Genomic DNA, 23553 nt, shown 5'->3' on the forward strand with positions numbered 1-23553 from the left:
GGGGCTGTAGAAGCCAAGCTCCTTTAATAAAAGCTTTGCACAACTTGTTGCTCATTAAAGGTGGTTCTACGCTCTCGTGAAAATTGGAAATAGCAGCCAATTGAACTTTGATGGTAGACATCGAACAACCTTGGTTGAACAGGGAAGCTAAAAACTTCAGAACCTCTGACACCGAGGCTGTCATAGGGTCTAATCCTCGGAGTTGGGCCCAAATAGCAAACCTCTTCCATTTATTGCTATACATCTTTTTAGTAGAAGTCTTGTGGGCTGAGGACAAAATATGCATGACTTCAGGGTCGAAAGAATGGCTCCTAACTATGGTCGGAAGAGGAGTAGCCAAGCTGCTAACTTCAATGAATGGAGGGACTGATGGAGCTGTCCTGACTGATGCGTCAAGAGGTCCGGAACTTGGCCCAGGAACCAGGGACCCTCCAATGCATATTTGTGAAGAAAGGGGAACCAGACTTGATGAGGCCAGTATGGGGCGATTAGAATCATTTTGCTTTCCAAGCGAATCGCCTTCTGAATCACCTTGGGGAGAAGGGGAACCGGTGGAAAAGCGTATAGCAGACCGGGGGGCCAAACTTGGACTAGAGCATCCTTGGGGATCTCCCCCGGAACTGGGGCGAGAGAGAAGAACTGCTGGCATTTCGCGTTGAGGGGAGTTGCGAAAAGATCGCAACAAAGAGCTCCCCATCTCGTGAAAATCTGTGTTACCACTCTGTCATTCAAGGACCACTCGTGAGGGGAGAGAATAGTTCTGCTCAGTCTGTCGGCTATCATGTTGGATCCCCCCGGAATGTGTGTTGCCACTAGGAAACGTTTGGTAGCAATCGCCCAATCCCATACCTTCATGGCCTCTCTGCAAAGGGGGTAAGACCTGGTCCCTCCTTGCTTGTTTAAGTACCAGACTACAGACATGTTGTCGGACTGAATGGCAATCGTACCCTGGGGGAGGTGATCGTGCAGTGCTTGCAACGTTAAAAGCACCGCCCTCATTTCCAGGATATTGATGTGGAGAAGACTCTCGTCGGTGTGCCACGTGCCTTGGACCGACCTGTCCAGATAATGTCCCCCCCACCCTGTCTGGGAGGCGTCCGTAGTCAACGTGGCCGAGGGGAATGGGGGAACGAAGGGTCGCCCTAGATTCAGGTTGGAGAAAAGAAGCCACCAACGAAGATCCTGTTTGCACGTCTCTGTGATCAATATGTGGTGACTGAGGGGAAGGTCTTGATAAGACCACTGGACTGATAGGAGCCACTGGAGTATCCTCATATGCAACCTTGCCAAGGGGACCAGAAGAATGGTGGCTGACATGGAACCCAACAGCTGCAGGACCATTCTCGCTGGAGCGCGACGTCTGAGGAGTAATGCCCGAACCTGAGACTGCAGCGTTGCTATCCTTTCCGCAGGAAGATAGACTCGCATCTGCCTTGAGTCTATTTCTGCACCAATAAACAGAATACGCTGAGATGGCAGCAATACAGATTTTGTCCAATTGAAGGTGATTCCTAAGGAGTTGCCTAGAGAGATAGTGGCTGCTAGAGTTTTCAAGAGTAGATGCCTGGAGGTGGCAGTTAGGAGCCAGTCGTCTAGGTATGGAAACACCTGGAATCCTAGACTTCTCAGGTGAGCAGTCACCACCGCCAAACATTTGGTGAACACCCTGGGGGCTGTGGTGAGACCAAAGGGCAGTGCACGGAACTGGAAATGACTGTCTCCTAGGCTGAAGCGCAAGTGTCTCCTCGACGCCTGATCTATCAGAATGTGATAATAGGCGTCTTTGAGATCTTTGGAGCATATCCAAACACCTTTCTCCAAAAGTGAGAGAATGGATTGCAAGGTGACCAACAGGAATTTGGACTTTTTCACTAATCGGTTTAACTTGCTGAGATCCAAAATGGGCCTCAAGTCCCCGGTCTTTTTTGGTACCAAAAAGAATCTTGAGTAAGTCCCTGATCCGGCCTGATCTGCGGGGACAGGTTGGATGACTCCTTTTTGAAGCAGCTTCGATATTTCGCTGGCTGCATGATCACGTTGTCTGGGTGGCGGGTCCGGGATTCTTTGGGATGGTGGGGGGGATTGAGAGAAGGGAATGGTGTAACCTCCGGCGATGATTCGGAGCACCCATTGGTCCTGAGTGATATTTTCCCAGGCCTTTAGGTGCCTCAAAAAACGACCCCCGACTGGCTCCGGAGCTGCACAGTCGGGTACTCCTTCTGGGATGCTGGAAGGAGGAGGAGCCATGAAAGGACTCGCAGTCTCCAGTGTTGCGGGGGCCTCCGCCGCCTCTGGGACGGCGTCTCCCTGAAAAATTTCCCCCTCCTCTGCCTCTAGAAGGGGAATTGCTCTGCTGCGACGAGTAAGGCTTTTGAGACTTACGGAGCCACATTTTCCCTCCTCTTCGAGTCTTGGGATAAGGTCTGAAGGGAGTGGAAAACCGGGCCCCTATGGCAGTTAAAGTCTTACCCTCCTGTTCGCAGCGAGTCAAAGTGTGCTTTACCTTGGGTCCAAACAGTGAGGACCCATCAAAGGGGGCGTCGGCAAAGGAAGACTTAAAGGCCTCCGCAAAGTGACACAGGCATAGCCAGGCTTGTCTCCGTAGAGCAACACCTGTTCCCGCCACTCTGCTCGCTCCTTCGGCTGCATAAGAAATGAGCCTCATGGACGAGTTGGATAACGAGGACAGGGTAGCCAACTGGGAGTTAACCGTCTGGGCCAACTGCTCAGGTAAGTTACCGAAGAGGGTATCCGAAAGCTCCTTGACCAGATCCCTCTGCAGTCTCGTGAAATGCGTCAAGTAGTTCAGAGACCTTAATGTAAAGGTTGCTGAAGAAAGGGTACGCTTCCCGTACCGATCCATGCTCCTAGACTCCTTATTAGGAGGATGGACGGACGTTGAAGCCTCTGCCACATCTTGCTGGGTGGCAGATGCCACCACCAAGGCATCTACAGCCACACCTTTCAAAAGAAAGTCCTTATCAGGGGGAGCTGAAAGGAATTTATTGGGGCGAGCTGGCACCGGTTCAACAGAATCTGGGTGTTCCCACGCCCTTCGAGAGATCAAATCCAGAAGCTCATTGAAAGGCGGAGACACCCAGGAGGCGGAGGGCTGAGCCCCGAAGGCCTTGAGGAAAACCGACTCCTCAGCAGAAGGGGGTTTGGACTGCCAGTCGCCTCGTTGCTTAAGGATCTCCAAGATGTCCGCAAAGGATACATCATCCGAGGATGACTTGGGGGACCCTTCCGCATCATCGAGGTCGGTATCCGAGGTGAGAGACTCATCAGGGGAGTCGACGTGCTTCCTCTTGCACTGTTTCTTCCTCGGAGGTTCCTCCGAAAGCGTTTCGGAAGGACCTCCAGGAAGAAGGGAATCCCCAATGGGGGTAACCTCAGGCCCAAGGGCTCCGATGTCATGAGACAAGGGGATTGCAAAGGAGCCAGTCTCCATGCCAAGGGAAGGTGGTGGTGAGATGGTAGAAGTGGCCAGAGAGGATTTGGCCAAGGCACTCCTCATGGCCTTGAAGGCGGGACCCCCAGAGTCCTGGGATGGTTCAACCCCCAAGGCCACAACAGCAGTCGGAACTTCCGCAGCCGATGCACCGAGAGGGAGGCTCGGAACTGAAAGGATCCGTCCCGAAGAGTCCCTTCCGGGGCCGACAGAGGAGGTCCGCGTACCAAACCCCGACCCGAAGGGCGGGGTTGGAGTTAGGGTTGGAACCGACCCGACAACTTCCACCGGCTCCACCAACACTGACTCCAACGGCGCCGAAGCAGTTGGAGGAGGAACCGAGATAGCAGGATGGGAAATCGGCTCCGGAGCCGACTGGGCTGGAGCCGAGATCAATTTTGCAAAGACCGGAGACTGAAAAAGCCTTTGAAGCACCCTGTCTAAATCCGAATCAGACATCCTCGACGACCGAGAAGAGACCGACCGGGTCCGAGTCGACTTCTCTGCCGGCTCCGAAAGACTGGGGGACCAGCTCCGTATGGGTTTGAGAAGTATTCGCGCCGAGGGAGATTCCACTACCACTGCAATTTCCCTCTGAGCCGATGTGGACTTCGGCACCGAAGGGGAAGAGTCTGAGCGGGCAACCTTCATCGGCTCCGAAGGCAGTGGAGCCGATGGAGATGACTCGCCTCTCGACGCCCGAGCTCTCGACTCCGAAGCCAGAGGAGTCGAGGCTGGATACATCGAGGCAGACCGTTCCGCCCTCGGCTCCGAAGTCCGTGGAGCCGACGGAGAAGCCTGCCGTGACTTTTTAGCTGCCGGATCCGACGGGCTGGTCGGAGCCGAAGATTTTTTCTTCCTCGAAGGGGAAGAAGAAGAAGATAGGGCTTCCTCAAAGGAAGGGGTAATAAGCCCTTTCAAAATTAACTTATTTTTCCTCTCTTGGAGGACACGAGAGGAAAAAGCGTGGCAAACGCTACAGGATTCCTGGAGCTGCTTCGGGCCCAGACAGTAGAAACACAATGAATGGTCATCCGTAATGGACATTTTATAATTACATTTGGAACATTTTTTAAAACCTGATGGTCTATGTTCCTTCGACATGGCTATCTACGTCAAACACACTAAACTTCAAAAACTACACAAACGACAGCCTAGACTCTAACTAAAACGCCTAGGAAAGGGCAAGGCCCCTCTAACTTAAACGGGATCACTTACCACAAAAAATACAATTTTACCACAAAAAACTTTAAATACACAGTCACACAACAACAAGTAGCTGTTAAAACAGCTTTTGGGTAAGTTTTAGCACAAAACTAGACAGAAAATAATCTCACTAAGAGGCACATAGCTCAGCCAAGTCCGAGACCACGTCTATGCTTCAGAAGCGGCAAACGAGATCTGGGGAAGCAGTAGTGGTGCATCCTGGGATACGAGGTAACTCAGCCAATAAGAGACTGCGTTCTATTGTATAGCGGCCGAGTCGGAGCCGAGGATCGGCTCCGAACCCGTCTGTAGAGAATGTAGGCGAGATAGGATCACATTACATCACCTGTTTCCTACATTGTGCTGCTCAGTCAGGATATAATGTTACTCTGCATATAGTGTATACTGAACATCTGCTTTCTCAGAGGTAGATAGAGTTGAATCAAGATGTTTTAGTACAACACAAATGACATTTTTACAGATAAGCTGCATGGGAGATTTATCTCAAGGCTATCATCCTTCTTGATCAAATACTAGCATGGGCTATTTTGGTAGAACATAGGAGAAATAGGTTAATTCCGAAAGGACTTTGGAAGCTTCAGTGTCTCTCTAAAAAGGGGACAATAGTAGAAGCACCAGAACTATATGGGGGTCTCATTATCCTCATCTGTCTATCAAACAAAGGCATTGGCATTCAGAATCCCATTCTCAGTGGAGGACTGGAGATGGAGAAACTCTCATACCCCTATTCTGATGTGGAGAAGAGATGGCTTTTGCTCTACATGATAAAGAGCTCATCAGGTCATGACAGGCCTTGTGCGACACCTTGCAAGTAAGTGAAACTGTACTCCAAACGGGAGTGCTCCCAACATGTGAGGAGATTCCCAATGGAACTAGGGGTCCAGCTGTATACTTGAGGATCATAACTGTGATCCTCAGAACTGTGAGAATTTAAAAGCAATTACAGTGAAATATATATTATCTACAAAACTCCTGGATCTCAGAGTATTCCCCTCTTCTCTGACATACAATAATCTTGGAGGTTAATACATATAAGTAGCATGGATATGGGGGATGAAACCCCCACACATGCATGCACACACATTCATGTGCATGAGCTCACATACACACACAAAAATACACATATCAGCTGGTGCAGAGAACTTATTCTCATGCAAAATATGCTCGATGTGTAACAGCAATTTTTGCAGTTTATTTTTACCTGTGCAATTAAGGTTTCCTAGTTTTTGGGGATCACCTTATACAGCTTCTAACATCCAATACAACAGCATGAAATGGAAACATTTAATATGGAACATCCTGCTGGCCCTATATGGTGTAAGTGGGTGCAGAAGAATCTCCTTAATTCTTGCCAGTGAGTCTTACCTAAATGTGGATGGACATAAGAGGAATAGACTCTCTGGTGCCAACTTCAACCCTCAGCCATCCATAGGGGAACTCAGGACTCAGTTCACACAAGTCAGCTTGTCAAAAGTCATGCTGCAGATTCTAAGTGTGAAAACATCACCTCTGTTGCCCTACAAAAATACCACACAAGGTGGTCAATAGGACTTCACTTCTGCTCTTCTTATTGTAAGATTATGATAGATTTAAACTCATCCTCTCGCCAGTCAAGGGAGAGTGGGGGTAACATGCAATGTGCCCCATACCATCTCTGTGATGGACTTTGAAAACAGATTTTTTTGGCTGATGCTTGGCTTCCGGTTCCCTTATTTTCACACATCTTGTCAACCCCAACCTGGAATCATGCAAGAGATGTTTATACTGAAACCTGAGTGTGATACCCTTTAAGGACACAATCTTTTTTCAAAATAAGGATGTAACCCTCATGATTCTGTACAGTGGATTAATGTAGCTATGTAACATGTGGGATAGGACTAGCAGATGTGATGCCTAAGGGAATCTGGAAAGATAGAAACAGAGTTTTCCTGAGAAAATGGCAGAACACAGAAGGGGATTTCTTATGGGCAGAATAATGAAGTGTCACACTAATGGCAAGCCTTATGAAGTGCAAGAGGGGAGAAAATGGAGCAAGACACAATTAGCAGTGACAGAGAAGGATGTGGTTATACAAATAATGACATACAGATAGGTGGGTGTTGTGTGGAGATAAAAAGGGATTAACACAACAGATGATAATTCAAAATGATATAATGCAGAAGAAGGTGACAAGGATGTGCGGAGCAGAGCAGAAGGGATGCAAAATTGAATAAGGGGTGTAAAGCAAACGTCAAGGGAGTGCTTGCCTTGAAGCATTCTATTATTAGTCTAATTATGCAAGACTAAATGAATGCATGCACTGTAATACTGGATCAATTACAGCCATATCACTACAAAAGGGGTATGCAGGTTTTAACACGGGTTAGAGAAAAAGGCAAGCACATGTAGCTATCTATCTGGAAACCAGTAACTCAACTGGAAAATCTGTGGAGATGCCAAAAACTAGTGTGAACTGTGGCACAGAACTGGATGAAACAAGACTGTCTACAAACTTTCCACACAGGAGCAGGAGCAGGACTTTAGATGCCTTATGAAGTAGTGCTGCAAAGAAAAGGGTTTGGGATTAGTATGAAACTGGAGGCACATAATGAAAAACAGATGCCCTGTGCTGAAGAAAGCTAATAAACAGAGGAAGGGAAGTACTCTGGGATAAACACCAATAATAACTCTCTGCAAAGGTCTCTACAAAGATTTATTAAAATTGAGAGAAATGTGGAGGAACGGACTATTCCAGGTGAGTTTATATCAAGTCAGTAGATACCACTGAGTCGATAAGTAGCACAATGAAAGATGTTTGGCATGGACCCATCAAAAACAGGATGGAAGGAAAGCAATGGTGATTCTCGAGTTGTGTTACTACATAGTAAGAGTCACATTTTATGGATCAAATAAATGTGAAGATGAAAAAAGTAAATGAGGTATGAATATCAACGTTCAGTGTCTTCAGGAGGCTCAGAGCTGGGAGGTGATCTTTGTATTTAGGGAAATAATTACTTGTTATTTAAGAGAAAGGAAAGTGAATTTTCAAGCTGTCAGAGGTAACAGAATTGTTACTGGCATGAAAATTTGAAGAGAATGGAGATGAAACATAGTGGGTAAGAGTGGACTGTAGGCTGAAACATAAGATGTAGGGAGCATCAGATGCTTAAGGAGGCATATTTGGATGGGCCAATGGAGATTAACAGAAATAGGTAATTTAGCAGGTCCTGAGTTCCCTGAATCCTGCCTAGAAAAGGAAGAGGCACTCATTTGGGTGTTTGCGGAGGGACAAATGGACCAAAAAGTGACTATCTCCTGTAGAAAGGGAAATGAGTTAGCATTCTCATTTTATTGAATGTGGCAAACAAGAACACACATTGCAAATTTGTTATCTACATTCTTGACAACTAACCCCTCAACAAAGGACATTCTTCCATCCTCATTTAAAGAATTCTCTGATCTATCTTCAAAAACAGCTTAATTCAGCACCTTTCCTTTAGATGGTTGTTCTAAGGGTCTCTCAACAGTCACCCACTAACACTATCACAGTTGTTAGTAGGCCATTTTCACGGATGGCCACTTTCCCCCTAATGGTATTTGTTCTTTGGTTAATTTATCTTGTGATTAATACTCCATTAGTACTGCAAAGACTGCATAGTTTGAAAGACAACAATTGCACTAATAAATAAGAAACTGTTTTTCATTTATGTTCACAAATTACTTTTCAATGAAACTGAACAATCAAACTCTTTCATTCAAACTGTAGATAACGCCTTTTAATTATTAATGCTTTTAAATTTAAAATTGGGGCCCTTGAAATCTGTAGTATAAGTTTAGGGGTACAAAGAGTAGAGCCCCCCTGCATGTGGGGGATAAGTGTTTGCCCCACTCAAAAAAAAAATGCTGGTTGATTGCTCATTTGACAATATGTTTCACACTATCCAGATTTTGTCAAAAAGTGGTACATAGACACTAACCTTAACATTCTTTAAAATGAAAGTTGTGCTATGAATCTGTGTTCCTGGCAAGAGATGGTTCTGGAATGGCTAATATGAGGAGAAATGATTCTAGTTACAGAGCAGGAAGTGAAAAACATGAGGTTTATCATACTGAAAATGGACCATTGTTCGATGCAGGACAGCTTAGACCAGACCCAACAAAATGCTTTGGTACATAACTTGAGACATTGATCATTTTGGAAGTGTTGCAGAGGAGGAAATGACAGAAGATGCCTGGTTATACTCGGAGGACAGATCATAACTTAATGGAAAGGACTGACTGACTGATTACCTGATTAATGAATGAATGAATTTATCTGTTTATTAACTTATTTATTTTTTATTTCTCTGTTTGTACAGGTAGGGTGCAGATCGAAACTGACCAGGCCCAGCCTAGGTTGTAGAGATACGGCTAATAATCAGGTTTCATAATGCAAAAACATAAGAAACATAACATAATTTACAAATGTACTGTAGTTGGAATACCAAATTAAATGCAAATGCAATGCATAAACATCAACAGACATAATCTGTGGCACAAAATAAAAAAAAAAAAGAAAAAAAAAAAAAGAAGAGAAAGGATGGAGAGGCATAGTTTGCACAGTCTAATGAATGGTTTAAATTCGAGCTGAGAAGTATACTCCTTACAGATGAAGGATTGCTGAGGCCAAGGGAGTTCTTACTGAAGTAGCTGATGACACGCAAATTGTAAAAGGAGTTTAAAAAGGTAGAAAGGGTGGAAGGGGAGGTGCAGTCATTTATTTGTAAAACTGGGTGGACTACACAAGCTGAACAGCCCCCTACACCTGGCTTTATTTGTAAGTTCATAAAGAATAAAACTGCTGCTCTGTGACAAATGACTGGAGTTTAGAACTTCTAAAGCTTGCACACATTATATTAAATACGAGAAGAAGCACACATTTTATATTCTTTTCACAATAAATTGCTTAAAGAATGGCATTAGTAAAAGCAATGCACAAAATATATAGTGCAGTTATTTTTGCTATAACAGACATTTTTTTTATTTTTTCTGCCATTGCATTGGAAGCTATAATGAAAAGCACTCAGTAACATTTTTACTGACAATGTTTCAATGTCTGAGGTAGTACAAAGCCCATTTCTCTTTCAGCTTCCATGTGCTTCAAGTGTTACCTACTGCAGCCTTAGCTAGCTGTTCACATCTGAATGGCATTATGAATCTACTCCCAAAGATAATGTAGTTTTAAAAGTTGCTACCTGTAATGTACTGCTAAATATAGTGATGCTAGACTAACCGGACACAAAGGATATTTTTTCATTCCCTAAGAACAGAAGGTATCTCTATTACTTTACTCATATATGTGTGCTTTGTGAGTTATGGCCCTGTTTCCTCACGTCAGAATGAATGCTATAATTTGAGACAGCTCTTTAATGTGATTGGGTTGGCTGATTTCATGTATGCACCGTATATGATCATGTCGATTGTCTGAACATAAGCAAGCATTTTTAGACTCAGCCAAGGATGTCATAACTGGAATACCTACAAAAAAGTGAATGTATTCAGCTATAAATCAGTCAACAAAGTGGCTACCAAAAAAGTGGACTATTGACTGTCCTTGCAGATTTATAAGCTGCTAAAATATGCCATTACCACCTTCTACTTTCAATGCAGCAATAAAAAATATGCAGTCCAGCACACATAATGGTATATATAATGGAAAATATGCAGTCCAGCACACATAATGGTATATATAATGGAAAATGAGCAGTCTTCATGCAAAGCGAGTTACTTGTAGCATCTTAAGTGCAACCATATTTAAGATGTTCCATGCCGCAGAGCTTACGAATTTTTTCAAAGAAATCACTTACGCCAGATGGAAGTGATTTTCTTTCTTTCTTTCCTTCTTTTTTGGTGGTAGATGAATGTTACTTCTTGTCTTACATGGGTTTCTGAAGCTAGCTCAACAGGACAGCTGCCTACACCCGTTGCAGGACCACCTCGCCATCTAAAAGCATTGCTTACAAATTTTCACCATCCACGTGTCACAAAGCATGCAAAAAATTAAATAAAAGGGCATAGCTTTATACTAAATGCAATCATGCCACAAATTACACCTATCAGTTCAAAACCACTCACAATGTTGTCTAAATGAGCATAATTGAGCATAATTTACTAATAGGTGTTTCAGTCTGGAGTGTCACTGCTTGCACAGATTACTTTCCATACATTATTCTTACCAAATGACAAATAAGTGGAATAACAGGGGTCCGTGCATGTTACAATAGTTACTTCAAAGTGTAAAATGATGCATAGGACTGTCTGTTCATTACAAGTACAATAAAAGTAAAACATTTAGACACAAAAATATAAGTTACTGAAAATTACTTAATTTGGGCAGAATTAAAAATACAGAATACATTTCCTGTAGTGGCGGTTGTGGTGATGATGATAGTTATGACGATGGAATATTTACAAAGAAGGCTAGGTGACAAAGTCACACATTAGCAAGCAAAAATACTTAACAGTGATATCAGACCCAAGTAATTAAAATCACATGGTAGCAAATAGGGACTACAAGGGAAGTTTCAAACATTTAGTAAGTTCAAAATTAAATATATAAGACGAGAATAAAGTTTCACTGCCACAGAGGCAGACTCACCATGTTTGAGACGTTTAATCCTATATCTGATCATTTATGTTGAAACACAGATACAATTCCAGTAAGAGAAGCATATGGTTGAAGATGAGGATGAACTTATCCCACAGCAAGAAAACCCAAAATGAAACAAAAGTACCAGAAAAATAAATTAAAAAAAGAATGACAAAACAGGGAAATGTGTTTCCAGTATTTTGCCAGCCAAAGAAGTCTGTTCCCGGTGGAGCACACAGACCACACTCTGACCCCTTCTGACCTCCATCAGACTTAAAGGCATCTGGTTGCACCACAGGAACTCCTGTCCCGCAGTGAGATCCTGGACAGTGGAGGAGGAGGAGGTGGTCTGAAGCCCTGACCAACCAGGGGCTGCAGACAGAATAGCTAGTTTAACCATTTCACTACTGTAACAGTACAATTGCTTATAAAGAACACAGATGTTACACAGAGGTTAGCAATGAGCTATGCTGACTCACTGTAGTCGATATTATGCTCTAAAGAACAGAAACTTTAATTTTTTTCAGTAAAAGGTCACTATTCAAGGGAATGTGAAAAAAAAGTGTTTCTGCCTTATGACAGTGTGTGTGTGTGTGTGTGTGTGTGTGCATGTGGTGATGGGGGAACTGAAACTAAAGGCAGTCACACCAAAGGGTGAAACTCAGTTTGTCACAATAACTCCACTGTAACACACACACACACACATAAACTCACGCACTAAGATAAACTGTTTTTTTTTAGTTATCTGAAATATGTGGCAGTCCTTAATGAGCAAAGAGCTATGAATTTTGAAAACTGTCTTTAAAACAAGCAGCTTATACTTACTGTGCAACCCTGAGCAAGTTGTTAACCTCCATGAGATCCTCTGAAATCTCTCATTCCATCCACTACTGTGCAGGCTACATTAACTGTGTTGAAAAGTGCAGCAGCATTCTCTCCCCTCCTTTGCTCGGAGTACAGAAAGCTTTGGGCAGGGCCCCTGGAATTCAGAGGTTCTACCGCAGCAGACTGAACCACAAAATGGCATATATCCATATAGCATATTTGTCAATTCAGAACTAACAGTTTATTTAGTATAGGTTTATACTACTTAATTTCAGAATATATTAAACAGAAAAGCTCGTACAAGAAAAAAACACTTCTTGTTTGTTATATGGTCCAAGTTATACAGCACAGTCCAATAATTATTTTTTTTTTCCTATAGCAAAACCTGGTTCAAGTTCACTTTCACAACAGCTAGTTACAGTGGCAAAACAGGTAGGGGGTTCTCTTGTTCTATGTGTGTACACCTCCACCAAGCACTGTGCAAACAGACTTTTGTGTGTGCATTTTGAAAGGCCTGTTGAAAAAATGTATTTGTTCTGCATTTCAAGAATATCTAGTTTCTAGCCAACTGCATATGAAGGTAAACATGACTATAACTGTCCACGGTGCAGCCATGAAAGAAACAGTTTCTAATACTCTGTCTATGGAAAATGTTTTCCAAATGAAAAAAAAGTGTTACCCAGAGACTGTAAAAACAAAGAATGGAGTGTTGAATGAGCACATAAAAACAGAGAGCAGAGATATTTTGTCTATGTTAACTAGGTAAGACAGACTAGACCCAACTGCCTATTCTAGAGGTGACCAGGGAGGTTTGAAATGGTTATGCACTTGACACAGATGCACAAAGCAGGCAAGCAGAAGCAGATGTTGTGGGGAACAAACACAGGTAAAAAAAGATGCATGTCATTTGTAGCCTTAGCTCACTCAGCTATATTGTCACATGCACAAAATATTAGGAGTCACATGATATCCAGTCTCCAAGCATATGTGATCTTACATTAATGGCTGGAGGGAAGCAGACTGGTGTCATTTACATCTATCCACAAAGGAAGGAAAGAGTGTTTGCCATTATAACAAGATTATTCCAACTCCAAATTGAATGTAGCTAAGATGAATGTGCAGCCCAAGAACAAGGGACTTCCACAAGTACCAGGACTATATGAAAAGCTTTTCATGTGCAGGTCACAACCTGTGCACCAAAATTATTGATATGGTAAGATATTATGGGCATCTGGACTTCCCGACCATGATGAAGACATGAATGCTTGTCACAAAATATGGCATGTACTAACCTATGTACACAAAACAGGTACCCAGTAGAATTAAACAACAGAAGCTATCTGGATATAATGTACATTGTGAAAACATATTTGGTGAAGAATGGCAATACATTCGGGGTAAAGGTGACCTATGATAAGATCATCATCAGTGAGCAACCTGATGGTAACGAAATGAAAAGGAAGACAACGAGGAAAGGCACATACAATGAAGGACAATGGAGTGGGAGTTAAGAGTGACTTCAGAAAACATTACTTCACAGAGCGGGGGTGATGAAGTGCAGGACTAGGGAATGGTTTAACGGTACCTGAAACATGCAAAAAAGTAGGAAGGGATGACTAGCTGCCCGTCTGCTGCAACACTTGGGTGGACATGGACATCTTGGAGAAGAATAATATGCATACTTCTATGCTTGCATGTAAGGCAACTCATCATTGTCTAGGCCATGAGGAAGTACAGTATAGGATTCTCATTAGCATGATTATTGGGATGTTACAAAATGGAAAACAGTGGTCAGTGGCAGCCTTCTGTCTCTATGGTGAATGCTGGCATGGTTCAGCAAGTGGAACTGTCATCAGAAGAAAGATTCCAGAAGTCCCAAAGAGGGGCTTAGCTTAGGTAGATTGTAGCAGCTCATTTTAGAAGCTTCTGAGAGGTATTATCATGATGTTGTACTTGTATGAGACACACAGGAGGATATCAGTGGTGACAGGGATGTGTAGTTTAAAACAGTAGAGCAGCGAAGGCAGATTTCACATGCAAGAAGGATTTGGGACACAGAGATGAGACCATTTGGGGAACTTCTTTCTAATACTGAAATAGCCACTGGAAGTGATAGAACAATGAGGTATCAAGAAAATTCTGAAGGTAGACTGTTAAAGTCATATGGGTCTTGTTGAAGGAGTAGACCCACCAGACTGATAATTTTCCATTCAAGCCTAAAAACAGAGATACTACATTACTGTAGATTGCATACAGTGACACTTTACAAAAAGTAGACACAGGCACAGGCCAGTAAGGACACCACAAAAGGCAACACTGGAACACAGTTGCGGGAAGAAGCAAAACGTGCATCAGTCAGCAGTAACATAAGTACAAAAAATGAAGAGTGAATTCTTAAAATTGATTGAACTATCACAGAAGAAGATGCAATGAAAAAGGAAATGCTAATTACTGCTTGCGATTTATGGAAGTCTAAAGAGAAACTGTCTCTCAGTTTAAGAAATAAAATAATTCCAGATATGATAGTTGCCAGCATATATTGAATCATGCACTACAAGTGGGTTGGGGTTGTGTTATATGGAGCCATCCCCTGGCTTAACTATCTTCATTAATACGGATGAATTTTGGAATGAAATAATCACTTGTGCATGCATTTGGTGGGGTCTGAATTTCTTGTCAGATATAATTTCTGAACACGTTGAACAGTTACGTGAGATTTTGTTAAACATTTATATATTTTTTTTCTCTTTTGATAATGCTTCCCTTGGCAGATTTGTTTCACGCTTCTCATACAGAGTCTAAGTCAAACATGGAGAGTATTATACAATTATTTTGATAATTTCCTCTAAGGAATGAAAAGTGGACAATGTAACATTAAGAAAATCCTAACATGAACTAGGAAATACACCAGACACAAACAAAAGGAAGTCTGTACATATAATCATACAGTGTCAATATGTCAAAAATCAGGGACATTTGAGGGGTATGCAAGCAATCATAATTTTGTGTGCACGTGCTTTTTAACTTCTGAAAATACTGTTATAATACTTAGAACACCTGTTATGAGGCATGCACTCATTTGTGCTTTTTAATATCCCATGTAAGGCAGTGTTTTGCTTTATATGACTATGAATATACATCCTGCAAAACTTGCTTAAAAATAAAAATACTGATGTGCAGTACAGACAGCTAGAGAACACAGTTTTCACTGTTTAGCAAAATTTAGTAAAGGCTGCATATTGGGAAAAGTGGGTCTCCATATCCTGCAGGCAAGTGTGAAGCAGCAAAGTCATGTCTGTCCACTCTTTTTGTGTATATTAGTGGTCACTCACCATAAAAACAGTCGGTAAACGTAGGTTGCTTGCTTACAGTAAATATTATTATAAAGGAAAGTTGTTAAGGTTGCTTGCTCACCAGCAGATAACACATCACATTTTTTTGTTATGTTTTTTTGAAGGGGGAGCTGAAGGTGTACTATAACCCCCCCCCCCCCCAAAAAAAATCCATACTAATTCTAGGTGCTACATGTCTTATGCTTCACTGCAAAGAACTGCCAGGTCTTGAACTGTGAGACAATTTGCCCTTGCTTGCCTCCTCCTAAGTTTTAACTATTGTTGATTTGTGTGTGTGTGTGTGTGTGTGTGTGTGTGTGTGTGTGTGTGTGTGTGTGTGTGTGTGTGTGTGTGTGTGTGTGTGCTCCCTCCCTTACTTTTACTTTCAGTTTCAGTTTTGCTACCATTGGCTATTTTGTCCTAACTGTACTTCCTTATGTACACTTGTCTAATATTGGCTCATCTTTTTGTTTGTTACAGTAACCAAATTAAGGAGAGGTTTTGAACTCACAATGTTGCATGATATTACTTGCATCATGTCTTTGATCTTGTTATTTCCAAAACTTACTTATACTATCTGATTTGTGCCTAAAAACAAAACAAAAAACAAAGCCTCATTGTGCTTAAGCATTTTCTGGTAGTCTAAGGATAGCCACATCTTATCTAAAACAAGCCAATTTAAATGTATGTGAAAAGGAGTTTTTACAATTATCTGTAGGTGACTGTCCGTCACAAGTGGTGAGCTTGTAGCGCTTCAGTCTTTTGTGTTATTATCTGAATTACCCTAACTAGTAAAACAGAAAATGCATCTTTTAAGGCAACTGTTTTATTTGTCTATTCTTACAGTGTCAAGTTCAGAAATACGTTGACTGAATTACTTTAAATACAGACCTACATATACTAAGTCTGAGAATGCCACTCCTAAGAATGTTCCCTTTTCTCACAGATATGGCAATCTCAAACTAGTAAATATAAGTCTTGGGGTATGAAGGGCTAGTAGCCCCCCTACAAAAAAACACAAGCTTAAAGGAGAAAATGGTGCTCAATATTCCCTCTGCTCCTGTACATTTTTTTTAATTTAATTATCTTTATTGAATTTTCACTTATGACATAAGCAATCATACATTTATATAAATTAAAACAAACCATATCGACATATTCTCAGTTACAAACACTATACATCACATTTAATCTTCCATACACTCATTGTCCATCCAGAGTTATATAATTCACTCAATTCCTGCCTTCTCTTAAACCTCATTCTTCCTACAAAACATTATTCCGCATGTATTATTTCCACAATTCCCATATTTTCCTATGCAATTTGCTCCTAACCTTTTCTAAAGATCCCACTTCCAGTTATTTTGTCCCTTGTTACTATATTCACTACTTAAAATATGTTTGGTTTAGGCAATATTTTCCATTTTCTAGTAACTGCTTCTTGGCAGCCACCATAATTAATAGATACCAGCTTACTTCATAACAGGCCTTTAGTAAATAAGATAAATAATGGAGAATTTAATACTGTGCAGGAGTGTAGAAAAAGTCTGTTTTGTTACTGTATATAATATCTTAAGTGAGAATCACTGATGCCATTAGATATTATTGGCCCTACTTAATACGGAAGGGGTAAAAAATCTTTGCAGAACTGTAATTATCTTTTTCAAGAGAAGTAGAAATATCAAAGACATGGTGGTACATAATGGATGTTTCACCTGGAGAAAAATTAAATCTGCAGTTTTGGAATGTGGCACCTTCCCTTGTGGAAGGTGTTCAGTTTGCTCCAACATCACCAAATGTTTTGAAAAAATAAATGGTGTAAAATTTTGTTCCACTTCTGCTTTTTCATGTATAACTAAATTGGTGGTATATGCTTTGTCTTGCCCCTGTAACTTGTTTTATATAGGGGAGACTAAAATAATATTCAAGCTATGGTTGCAAGAACATATTATATGCATAAAAAACAATAATGCTATGAGCCCTATAGCTTTACATTTTTTTACTTGTCATAGCAGTGACTTTTCACTGTTAAAAGCTTGTATTTTGGAACATATATCAGAAGCAGATGAAGTGTTAATGAAAAAGAAATTATTGCATAAAGAGACTTTATATATTTTAATATTTAATACATTATATCCAGCAGGTCTAAATAGTGAATGTAACTGGAGAGTGTATCTTTAAAATGTATATATGATTATTTTAATTGATGGTTGATTAATTAGTTGATTGTTTGATTAATTGTATTTAAGTGAATATATGTGTGTGTGTGTGTGTGTGTGTGTGTGTGTGTGTGTGTGTATATATATATATATATATATATATATATATATACACACACATACATACATACATACCTATAGATGTATGGTGTGGCATATTTTGCAACTCCAGGAAGGCTGTGCTGAGGCGCCAGAGTGTTATTCGGTGTGAATAAACTATTTACTACAAGACTGGTGGCATCTTTTTGCCTGCTTTGTAGTCTGTTGTGTTTTAACACTTGTTTGGTGTTTTTTTATATGGTGAGAGATGGCCAGTGGATCGCTGTAACAATTGCCACGTATTTTTTGAGATGATGTATCTGTTTCTGCTACATTTCATCCAGTTGGTGAAACCCAGATGGAGTCGAGTACTTCTATATTCAATGTTGCCCCTGTTAAAACTTGGGAGCGTCTGTTAGAAGAAGGAAGAGGGAAAAGATCTCCTAACCCTTTTAATGAAGTGGGTAAGGCTACCACAGTACAGTTGTCGACAGCTGATTGTACTAATTTAGAGCTACTTGAATGGCTGCTGTTTAGAGAAAATGCCTTACATTATAATATTCTAGGCTTGCAGAGATATTTGGATATTGACATTACCCCTAGGGGGTTACGTTTTGTAAAGAATCCTTCTGCTGCCTTTGATTCCTCTGATGTAACTGAACTAGCATTTGAGAAAAGATGGATTACTGCCTCCCACAGGTGTGTATGGGAATGGCTGCTTATACTGATAGAATGAGACATCCTAAAACAGCTTAAAGTGAAGGCTGAATTTGCAGCTGCTTGTGATGAATTATCTGGGCAGCTGGGTGGTTCTAAGTTTGAACAATTGTTATGTTCTTTAAATATCAAGTTGAAGGAAAACTCTAGTGAAATTATACAATGCAAAATTAAGTCACAAAGAGACAGAATAAAAGGACTAAATATTGATTTTAAACATGTTTGCACAGTACAACAAGATGTGATATGAATAATTGTATTGTGAATTTATCTGGGTTTGATTTAAGTGAAACTGAAATATCTGTTTTGAAGTATGGTTTAAAGTACCAACAGCTCTACCCAGAGCACATTTTTATTAAAGCAGAAGTGTTTAAGTTAATAAGAAAATTGCATTTGGTTAATTATTTTGAATGAAATGGTGAAAGTATGTCAGTTAATGAAGAAAGTGTATCTGCAAGTGAAGATGAGTTGCTGGGTTTCTTCTCTTGTGATTCTTCATTTGAAGCAGCTGAAAATATTAATGCATATTGCACTTTAAATACTGAAATGATTACTTATACTAGCACTTTTATACCTGCATTTAATAACCAGGTGATTTTGCAATTTTCTAAGATGCTTAATTTTGCATTAGAGAAAGTTTTGAAAGATTTTTCTTCTGAGAAAAAAGACATTTTGTATAACATGAGTAGGAATGAATGGTTGTCTTTATTAAATTTATATAAAAGATCAGACATAATTATAAAACCCTCAGATAAAGATAGAAAATTTTTTGTTATACACTGGAAACAATAACTGAAAATGTGTATGGGCCATTTATCTGATGGCCAAGTATATAGAGCAGTAAATATTGATGTTTTTTATCAAGCTATAATGAAGTTTAAAGAACTAGTAGCTAAAGGCCTAAGACTGGGCTATTTTAGAAGAAAAGATGCCCTAAATAAATTTAATGTAGAAGGAAGCTCAATGGCTAAGTCCTACTGTTTGCCAAAGACACATAAAAATGGAGCCCCCAGGTAGATCCATAGCAGCACAGAATTATTTTCTCCATAATATGGGAATATTTTACATTCCTATCTTTTGAACTATGTAGTTAAGTTAAATTCTTATATTAAAGACACTTTCCATTTTTTGGATAAAATAAAGAATGTTAAATGTGATGAAGAATATTACTGGATAGTTATACATGTAAAAAGTCTCTATACAACTATTACCCGTGAGTTAGGTATGGAAGCTGTTAGATTTTTTCTAGGTGATAGTCCTGTTAGTAATTATGTGATGGAATTATTGTATTTTTGTTTGACGAAAAAGAAGTTATGTCTTACCATAATATTCCATCTGAGTTGTCGATCTTCCAGTCATCACTGATGGGTTCGGTTCTGAGCCCTCGGAACCGAGTCGGCCTTATACCAAGCTTGCGTGCACCAAAAACTCTCAAGCTAAGCTGCTACCCACAATGCCCTTCACTCAGTTACCTCAGATCGAGTTTGCATGCAACATATAGAAGAAACAGAAAGTCAGAGGCCATCTCTGCGCAGAAACGCTGAAACACCAGAAAGACCCAGAAGATCCGCCAGGAGCCTTTGGTGGGGGGTCAGTGGGAGGGTGTGGTGACTAGAAGAAGATCAACAACTCAGATGGAACGTTATGGTAAGACATAACTTCTTTATCTGAAGTTGTTAATCTTCTTCCTATTCATCACTGATGGGACAGAATCCCAAGCTACTTGGAGAACCTGGGTAGCCCTTATGGAAGAACATTCCTGAGAACCACTGAGCCAAAGGCCACTCTTCCCCCTTGAGATCAGATCCAATTTGTAATGCTTGATGAAGGTATGGGATTTAGCCCAAATGGCTGCTGCACAGATGCCATCCATGGAGGCCCTAGAGTGGAAGGCAACCGATGCTGCGATAGCGCTAGATGAGTGAGCTTTGATTTGATCAGGCTTAGATTCATTCATAAGCGAATAAGAGAAGCTATTGCAATCCCTGAGTCATTTTGACAAAGTACCTTTAGATACTGCACACCCCATTCTAGGACTAGAAAGGGAAATGAAAAGTTGGTCCGACTTGTGAAAGGACTTAGTTCTATCCACGTAGAAACGTAGTTGTCTATGAACATCCAATGAATGTAGGCAGTATTCTCCCTTGTTTGAATAATCTGGAAAGAATACAGGGAGCTCAGTGGACTGGTTAATAGAAAAGTCAGAAACCACCTTGGGGAGAAAGGATGGATTAGTACGAAGTGATACTCTGTCCTTATGGAAGATCAGATAAGGGCTCTTGATACATAAGGCTTGCAACTCAGATATTCATCTGGCTGAAGTAACCGCCACCAGAAACAAGGATTTCCATGACAGTTATTTTAGATCACATGTCGCAGGAGGCTCAAAAGGGGGTAGAGAGAGAGACTGGAGAACCCGGGAGAGATTTGATGCCTCCACCGGCTGCCTGATGGGAGGTCTGCTGTGGAAAATTCCCTTGAAGAAGGTCTTGCAAAGTCGGGTGGAAATAAGTGGGACTCCATCTGAACCATTATGGAAGTTGGAAATGGACTCGAATGGTGGAAGCTGATGCACCATTGTCGAACAACTCAGCAAGGTAATGAAGTATAGTAGCTACAGGAGCTGAAAACGGATCTAGCTTCCAGTTATGTGACCAGATAGAGAATCTTTTCCATTTGTCCCTGTAAAGTTTTCTGGTGGATGGTTTATGGGAGGCCAGGATAATATCACGAACAGATGAGGAAAGGCTTTCCTGCCTGGCAACTAACAGAAGTGGAGAAGCCAAGACATCAGCTTGAGAGTGGATAGATTCGGGGGAGACAGCCCTTGTGGGCAAGATATGAGGTCCTGACGAGTGTCTAGGATCCAAGGAGGTTGTAACAGATGAGGTCAGAAGAAAGGAAACCACACTTGACGAGGCCAGAACGGGGCAATAAGGATCACTTTGCTTCTCAACCGAATAGCTTTCCTTAAAAAAGGGGGATCAGAGGTATCGGAGGATAAGCATAAAGGAGACCCGCGGGCCAATCGTGAATCAAAGCGTCTCTTGGTGACTCCCCGTGAGGGGGAAGGAGGGCAAAGTAGCTGCTGCATTTTGTGTTTGAGGGGCAGGTGAAAAGATCGCAGCATGGCTGGCCCCAACGGCTAAAGATTTCTGCCGTCACACACTGATTGAGAGACCACTGGTGAGGACAGAGGCTGCATCTGCTCAGCCTGTCCGCAATCATGTTGGAGCTCCACAAAATATGCATTGCGATCAGAAAGCGGTTGGAAGCTATCACCCAATGCCAGATTCTCATGGCTTCACGTCATAGGGGGTAGGATTTGGTCCCTCCCTGTTTGTTTATGTACCAGACAATGGACATGTCCGACTGGATAGCAATCGTTCCTGATGGAAGGAGCAGATGGAATGCTTGCAACGCCAACAGTACTGCTCTTAACTCCGGGACATTGATATGCAAGTTGACCTCTATGCTGGACCACGTGCCTTGGACTGACTTTCCCTGGAAGTGTCCCCCCCACCCTATCAGCCATAGATCTCAGGGCCTGAAGAACTTCCCTTGCAGACACCTTTCTTCGACAAGAGTATCACTTGAACTTGTGCCCTTAGTCTCTGAAGCCTGTGAGGGGGAAAAGAGACCAGACTTGATTGAGTGTTGAATACTGCCCCTATAAATTCCAATTGTTGTGAGGGGCTGAAGGTTAGATTTTCTCCAGTGGATAGTGATGCCCAGCGACTCCGCTAGTACTAGAGTGTAGCGGAGGGTCCTAACCAGAAGGTGCTTGGTGGGGGTGGAGAGGAGCTAATCGTCTAAATACGGAAACACCTGGAATCCCCGAAGTCTCAGATGAGCTGTGACCACTGCTAGGCATTTCGTGAACACTCTGGGGGCCGTTGAGAGACCGAATGGCAGGGCTCTGAATTGGTAGTAATTGGCTCCCAGCCAGAAGCGAAGGAGACTCATGGAGCGCTTGTCTATTTTGATGTGGTAATACGCATCCCGGAGGTCTAACAAGCACATCCACACACCCTCCCGCAGAAAGGTGAGGATGGATTGAATCGTGACCATGCGGAACTTGGTCTGAACCACTGATTTGTTTAGCTGGCTGAGATCCAAAATGGGCCTCCAGTCCCCGGTCTTCTTTGGCACTAAAAAGAATCTTGAGTAAAACCCTGATCCGCACTGGTCTGGGGGACCTGTTGGATGGCTTGTTTTTGACATAGCTTTCATATTTCAGAAGCTGCCTTCTCCCTTTGACAGGGTGGAACATTGGAAAGGGATATCGGAGGTCTTGGATAAGAGATTACGGGAATGTGATAGCCTTTGGAAATTATTCTCTGCACCCACTGATCATTTGTAATACAGAGCCAGGCAGCTTGGTGTAGAGAGAAATGCGTCCCGACTGCTTCCAGAGGAAAGCAATCAGGCAGCGTTCAGGAGCGCTGATATGGTCTTCCTGAGAAAGAATCTCTGGAGTCCTGATTTCAGGGACCCCATCTGCTCCAAAAGGGGGGGTCTTCCATTATTGGAACCCTCTCTGCCTCTGGGGGAGTCCTCACCACGTGCCTCATGGAAAGGACCTTAAAACTTTTTGTACCACATCTTTCCACTCCTCTGGTTCCTGGAGAAGGAGTGCTGAGGTTTGGAAAAATGTAGACCCATGGCAGACAACGTCTTCTCATCCTGCTCGCACCTGGCTAATGTATCCCTGACCTTAGCACCGAACAAAGCTGATGGTTCAATAGGGGCATTTAAAAAGGAAGACTTGAAGGAGTCCGCGAGGTCACAAATGTGCATCTAGGCATGGCGTCTCATAACTATGCCTGCACCCGCAGCTCTAGCCGCTCCTTCAGTTGCGTGGGACAGCAACCTCATGGACGAATTGGAGAGTGACTCTAGGGTGGCAAGTTGGGAAGCAACTTTATCACGTGCCCCATCCGAAACTTGACCCGCGAGGGTTCCAGAGAGCTCGGAGATGAGATCTCTCTAAAGCCTCATAAAATGTGCCAAAAAGTTCAGAGACCTGACAGCAAAGGTCACTGACGCAAAAACTCACTTCCCTAACCTGTCCACCACCCAGGACTCTCTGTTGGGTGGGTGGATTGCAGGACTTTCCACCACAAGGTCTTTTTT

General features: G+C 42.0%; 1 protein-coding gene across 3 annotated transcripts in view; it reads right to left on the reverse strand.

Annotated features, from left to right (window-relative positions):
• The window catches only part of STARD8 (StAR related lipid transfer domain containing 8), a 780205-nt gene that overhangs the window by 371536 nt on the left and 385116 nt on the right, over window positions 1–23553 (reverse strand). Inside the window, exon 1 of one of the 3 annotated variants that reach the window (XM_044057101.1) lies at window positions 11295–11525. The exons of the other annotated variants lie outside the window; for them this stretch is intronic. Coding sequence (XP_043913036.1) covers window positions 11295–11328 — 34 coding nt within the window. The 5' untranslated portion in view covers window positions 11329–11525. Of the gene's footprint in view, window positions 1–11294; window positions 11526–23553 lie in introns of those variants that run through there. 3 annotated transcript variants of the gene reach the window in all.

This window comes from Protopterus annectens, chromosome 15.part0 (assembly GCF_019279795.1).
Source record: "Protopterus annectens isolate FY-2018-M chromosome 15.part0, PAN1.0, whole genome shotgun sequence".
Lineage (NCBI taxonomy): Eukaryota > Metazoa > Chordata > Ceratodontiformes > Protopteridae > Protopterus > Protopterus annectens.